At 39.4% G+C, this 6,915-nt stretch overlaps 1 protein-coding gene across 1 annotated transcript in view; it reads right to left on the bottom strand.

Moving 5' to 3' along the window:
* The window catches only part of LOC128644408 (complement C4-B), a gene marked incomplete at its 3' end in the record, with an annotated part of 166,648 nt that overhangs the window by 7,129 nt on the left and 152,604 nt on the right, over positions 1–6,915 (bottom strand). The window contains exon 17 of the mRNA XM_053697032.1: positions 711–850. Coding sequence (XP_053553007.1) covers positions 711–850 — 140 coding nt within the window. The remainder of the gene's footprint in view (positions 1–710; positions 851–6,915) is intronic.

The following is a 6,915-nucleotide window of genomic DNA, read 5'->3' as shown; positions in this document are numbered from 1 at the left end:
CCAGTTTGCGGGAATTAAGCGGCTCATTCGTTTTAATGGCTCCTTTTTACAAAACAGGTTTCCAATGTATATGGGGAATGTGGAGACTTTTTTATGCACAATATTATTACCCCTAACTGTTAATCTTGCTTCTAGACCAACAACTAGCAAAAGTAAGACATAAATGTTACATTGTAATGCATATAAATAACACATCATATAATGTATACCCATAAAGCCCAGGCTCAAATGTATAAATAATTCATTTACAAGTTTTGATATTCTTTATGAAGTGAAAATGTTAATTGCTATTTTCATTTCCCACTGTGCAACAGTATTGATGCAAAAATCTGTATTGTAAGGAAGGTATAGACCTGCTGAACGCCCATTGTATTCGTAATTTGCATTTGTAACTTCTCAATAGGAATCACGGTTTAGTATCTACGCTTGTAACTTGCGCTCGAGTGATATTTGTGTTTGAGCGATAAACATTACTTTCAACTTGTAATACGAGAGTATAGATACTAAGGGTATGAATTTCACTTGAGCATAATTTACACTTGAATTCTTGTACAAATTACCGCTCCCCTTGTAATCTACATCTGTGTTTTTGCAGGAATAGTGAAGATAGGTGCCTTGCAAGTGTAGAAAAAAGTAAAAATATGTCATCATAAATATAATAATGGAATTCTAGAGGAATGCTATTTATATACACAGACATAACCACTCACCTTTAACTGCTTATCATTATAGTTGTATAATACAGGCCTTATTTCCATCTGTTCAAACCTCTTAATGGAGTATGGGACTCGCAGGTGGATGTGAAATGGTTTAAATACTTTTAGTTTCACTGGTTCAGCAATGCAGAAACCTGTAGGGAGATGATGATTAATAACTGGATGTAAACACATTTAAAGGGCTAATTAAGGTATGTAGTCTGTAGTGTCTATCAGTGGTGGGTCAACAGAGCTAAGATGTAGAGAATTTGACTGAAATTGTAGCGGTTCATTTACTATATTCTACAGTATATGTTTGCCATGAGATGGGCATCTGGAGTTATTGGGGTAGATTAATAAAGCAGCGGATGCTACAATCTAACCCTAATGTTTCCGACTCGCTGGAACCTTAAATTAAGAAACAGCGGTCATAAGACCGTGGCTCCTTAACTTGTCCACTACCTCTGAGGTGGCGGACTGCAATTATTTCGATTTGATCCGATCGGGATGATTGACACCCCCTGCTAGCAGCCGATTGGCCGCAATTGTGCATGGGACTGCATTGCACAAGCATTTTACCAGATGCAGACAGTGCATGCTGTCAGCATTTAGTGATGGCGGGCGGATATGATTCGCTACAGCGAATCATGTTCCATCCGCCATTTGATAATTCAGCCCTATAATCTGCAGAGGCTTTCTGATATGGAGCATTGTACTGAATATATAATATGCAATGTTAGTATACAGTGTAATTGTAATGGTACAACTGGGTATATCAGGTTTGAAAATTGTTACATGGCTGATGATATTCTTAACCTTTGATGCACAAAAGCTGTGATAATCTACAAAGTCTGTCATAGATGAGAAAATAGCACAAGAATAAGAGAGGCAGCCTTACATAAAAAGGATTATATGAGAGAAGTGCAAACACAGGGTTAAATGAGACAGGTGAGGTGCAAGCACAGGATTAGATGAGAGAGGGAAGTACAAGCACAGGATTAGATGAGAGAGGTGAAGTACAAGCACAGGATTAGATGAGAGAGGTGAGAGGGGCAAGCACAGGATTAGATGAGAGAGGTGAAGTACAAGCACAGGATTAGATGAGAGAGATGAGAGGGGCAAGCACATGATTAGATGAGTAAGGTGAAGTACAAGCACATGATTAGATGAGTAAGGTGAAGTACAAGCACAATGATTAGATGAGTAAGGTGAAGTACAAGCACATGATTAGATGACAGAGGTGAAGTACAAGCACAGGATTGGATGAGAGAGGTGAAGTACAAGCACAGAATTAGATGAGAGAGATGAGAGGGGCAAGCACAGGATTAGATGAGAGAGGTGAAGTACAAGCACAGGATATAATGAGAGAGGGGAAGTACAAGCACAGGATTTGATGAGAGATGGGAAGTACAAGCACATGATTAGATGAGAGAGGTGAAGTACAAGCACAGGATTAGATGAGATGGGCAAGCACAGGATTAGATGAGAGAGGTGAAGTACAAGCACAGGATTAGATGAGAGAGGGGAAGTACAAACACATGATTAGATGAGAGAGGTGAAGTACAAGCACAGGATTAGATGAGATGGGCAAGCACAGGATTAGATGAGAGAGGTGAAGTACAAGCACAGGATTAGATGAGAGAGATGAGAGGGGCAAGCACAGGATTAGATGAGAGAGGTGAAGTACAAGCACAGGATTAGATGAGAGAGGTGAAGTACAAGCACAGGATTAGATGAGAGAGGGGAAGTACAAGCACAGGATTAGATGAGAGAGATGAGAGGGGCAAGCACAGGATTAGATGAGAGAGGTGAAGTACAAGCACAGGATTAGATGAGAGAGGTGAAGTACAAGAACAGGATTAAACGAGAGAGGTGAGAGGGGCAAGTACAGGATTAGATGAGAGAGGTGAAGTACAAGCACAGGATTAGATGAGAGAGGGGAAGTACAAGCACAGGATTAGATGAGAGAGGTGAAGTACAAGCACAGGATTAGATAAGAGAGGTGAGAGGGGCAAGTACAGGATTAGATGAGAGAGGTGAAGTACAAGCACAGGATTAGATGAGAGAGGGGAAGTACAAGCACAGGATTAGATGAGAGAGGTGAAGTACAAGCACAGGATTAGATGAGAGAGGTGAAGTACAAGCACATGATTAGAGGAGAGAGGAGAAGTACAAGCACAGGATTAGATGAAAGAGGTGAGGTGCAAGCACAGGATTAGACGAGAGAGGGGAAGTACAAGCACAGACTTAGATGAGAGAGGTGAAGTACAAGCACAGGATTAGATGAGAGAGGAGAAGTACAAGCACAGGATTAGATGAGATGGGCAAGCACAGGATTAGATGAGAGAGGTGAAGTACAAGCACAGGATTAGATGAGAGAGATGAGAGGGGCAAGCACAGGATTAGATGAGAGAGGTGAAGTACAAGCACAGGATTAGATGAGAGAGGTGAAGTACAAGCACAGGATTAGATGAGAGAGGGGAAGTACAAGCACAGGATTAGATGAGAGAGATGAGAGGGGCAAGCACAGGATTAGATGAGAGAGGTGAAGTACAAGCACAGGATTAGATGAGAGAGGTGAAGTACAAGAACAGGATTAAACGAGAGAGGTGAGAGGGGCAAGTACAGGATTAGATGAGAGAGGTGAAGTACAAGCACAGGATTAGATGAGAGAGGGGAAGTACAAGCACAGGATTAGATGAGAGAGGTGAAGTACAAGCACAGGATTAGATAAGAGAGGTGAGAGGGGCAAGTACAGGATTAGATGAGAGAGGTGAAGTACAAGCACAGGATTAGATGAGAGAGGGGAAGTACAAGCACAGGATTAGATGAGAGAGGTGAAGTACAAGCACAGGATTAGATGAGAGAGGTGAAGTACAAACACATGATTAGAGGAGAGAGGAGAAGTACAAGCACAGGATTAGATGAAAGAGGTGAGGTGCAAGCACAGGATTAGACGAGAGAGGGGAAGTACAAGCACAGACTTAGATGAGAGAGGTGAAGTACAAGCACAGGATTAGATGAGAGAGGAGAAGTACAAGCACAGACTTAGATGAGAGAGGTGAAGTACAAGCACAGGATTAGATGAGAGAGGGGAAGTACAAGAACATGATTAGATGAGAAAGGTGAAGTACAAGCACAGGATTAGATGAGAGAGGTGAAGTACAAGCACAGGATTAGATGAGAGAGGTGAAGTACAAGCACAGGATTAGATGAGAGAGGTGAGGTGCAAGCACAGGATTAGATGAGAGAGGTGAAGTACAAGCACATGATTAGATGAGAGAGGGGAAGTACAAGCACAGAATTAGATGAGAGAGGTGAACTAAATGCACAGGATTAGATGAGAGGGGGAAGTACAAGCACAGGATTAGATGAGAGGGGTGAAGTACAAGCACAGGATTAGATGAGAGAGGTGAAGTACAAGCACAGGATTAGATGAGAGAGGTGAAGTGCAAGCACAGGATTAGATGAGAGAGATGAGAGGGGCAAGCACAGGATTAGATGAGAGAGTTGAAGTGCAAACACAGGATTAGATGAGAGAGGTGAAGTACAAGCACAGGATTAGATGAGAGAGGTGAAGTGCAAACACAGGATTAGATGAGAGGGATGAAGTACAAGCACAGGATTAGATGAGAGAGGTGAGGTGAAAGCACAGGATTAGATGAAAGCGGTGAGGTGCAAGCACAGGATTAGATAAGAGAGGTGAGGTGCAAGCACAGGATTAGATGAGAGAGGTGAGGTGCAAGCACAATGATTAGATGAGAGAGGTGAGGTGCAAGCACAATGATCAGGGCCGCCACTAGAAATTTTGGGGCCCCTGACTTAACCATTGATCAGCTCCCCCCCCTCCTTTGACATGTGCAATTTTTTACCAAGTAACTAAAACATATATGCACTTTATTCTTAAGTGTCTATTTAAACTTGGAAATGTTGTAAAGGTAGTAACATACACACACACAGACACACTCATACACTGAAACACACACACTCACACATAAGGATTCACATATAGACACTATAGCAGACACGCAAAGAAACACACTCAGACAAAAACACCCAAACAGACACTCAGCCCTTGTTTACATTGACCTGACAAGTAATGAGGTAAACTACAGTTTTGTAAAAACAAAAAGGAGATTTAGAAAACAAAATATGGAGCTCTGATTATCTTTTTGTAAAGGAAGATGCCAACTAAATGATGACAACAGCATGCAGTGGATGAAAGGAAGGGCCCTGAACTGCCTAAACAATAATTTAAAGGTTAAATGGTGGATTGGTGACTTTCGGAAAGGTCTTGTTAGCTCAAAGTCTGTAGAAAGATGTGAATAATCAGTAGTAAGGTCAAAATGTCCTAAAAAGGAACAGACAATGGACACACACACAAACTCAAACTTGCACATAAACCCACGGAAACACCGACATAGTTCATCCAGTATTGGGAAAAATAAGCGCTCCAAGCCCAAAAATGTGTAAAAAAATTGAATTTTTATTCCAGACTGATTAAAACCATACAAAATTGAATAAAAAGTGGTAAGCACTGTTGAGCAAAAACAAGTTGTAGAACAGGTGCAAAAAACAGCAAACGTTTCGTGCTCCACGCACTTGGTCACTGCTAATTGATGCACCTGTTCAGGGCTCCTTTTATTACCAAAGATCCTTAAAGTGATATCACAAATTTTATTAACCTGTATTTTGCCATTCTGTAGGGAGCCTATGACAAGAAACCTATTTTGTTTTCTATACATAAAATATTATTTAAAGATAAGCAGATTGATTCATATTGAGTATTCTGTTACTATACCCTGGGAAAAATATATCCTAAGTCAAATATAATTCATGTTTTACATTATTTCTCTTTTGTTGGTAAAAGTATACATATTATTTTATGAAAACATTATTTCAAAGCCTGAATATAATCAAGGCCTATACTCTTATTTAAATTTGATTTTGACCAATAGATTAGAGCATACATTTAAAACAGATTTGTACTATGATTTGCATTAAATGAGCCTATGAGAAGACACTGAAATTTTCATAAACTAGTTGTAAATAGATACATAATAATTGGTGTTGTTCTTATGTTGGAGACTAAAATTAAAAATTAAAATAGATGGGGAAATATTTATCTCAAACAATGATTGCTGCTGTGAAAAAACATAACAGCTGTACGAATGAGCACATGACAGGAGTAATACCTTAAAATTGAAAATTTGATTAAATATGAGATAAATTAACTAAAGAGCAGGACACTTGTTATTTAGTGAATAGATCTAAGTCCCTTCTCATGTTAAGGCCCTCAGGATGTGCAGTCTGTAAATTGAACATCCACATAACTTCCCTTTTATCAAGGGTTTTCTCTCTATCACCTCCTCTTCTCCATTGTGGGACAAAATCTATCCCCTGTAAGATAAGAGCAGATGTATCTGCGTTATGTAATGCCTTGAAATGCCTTGATACAGGTGTGTTTGAGTCCTCATCCTCTATGGAGCGCAAATGCTCCAAGAACCTTTCTTTTAGCAGTCTTTTAGTTTTGCCTGTGTATTGTTTGTGACAAATTTTACACGTTAAAAGATACACTACATGAGTAGTTGAACAGTTGATGTAATGATATATCTTATAAGCCTTGTTGGTAGTGGTTGAATTAAATTCCACCCCTTCCTTAACAAAATCACAGGTAGTGCATATTGGATGCCTACACTTATAAAAACCCTTTCTCTGTTTTAGCCAGCAAGTTGTTCTATTGGTTCTTACATCTGATGGAGAAATGAAATTTGCAATCGTTTTGCCTCTTCTAGATACAAAATCACAGCCTTCTTTAAGGATCTCTTTAAGGATAGGGTCTGAGTACAAGATAGGTATAGTGTATATTAAATTAAGTGATAATCCTACAGTGAAATACAGGAATGAACTGACTAATCTTGTTTTGTATGCAAGATACAATAATATTATAAATAAATCAGTCCAGGAAAGGATTATTCCACAATTGCCAGTCATTCCTGTTTTTCATTACCTTCCTAAAACACATAAAAATCTTTTGAGTCCACAGGGTAGACCCATCATAGCGGGCATTGACTCTTTGAATGAACCTATGTAAGAATTGATTGATTCATTTTTACAACCCCTGGTTAGGGATTTGCCTAGCTATATACAGGATACCACGACCCTTCTAAATAAAATTCAAAATCTAAAATGGAAATCAACATATAGATTCATTACAGCT

The sequence above is a fragment of the Bombina bombina genome, unplaced genomic scaffold, assembly GCF_027579735.1.
Source record: "Bombina bombina isolate aBomBom1 unplaced genomic scaffold, aBomBom1.pri scaffold_745, whole genome shotgun sequence".
NCBI classification, from domain to species: Eukaryota; Metazoa; Chordata; class Amphibia; order Anura; family Bombinatoridae; genus Bombina; species Bombina bombina.
This window is presented reverse-complemented; position numbering and strand designations above follow the sequence as displayed.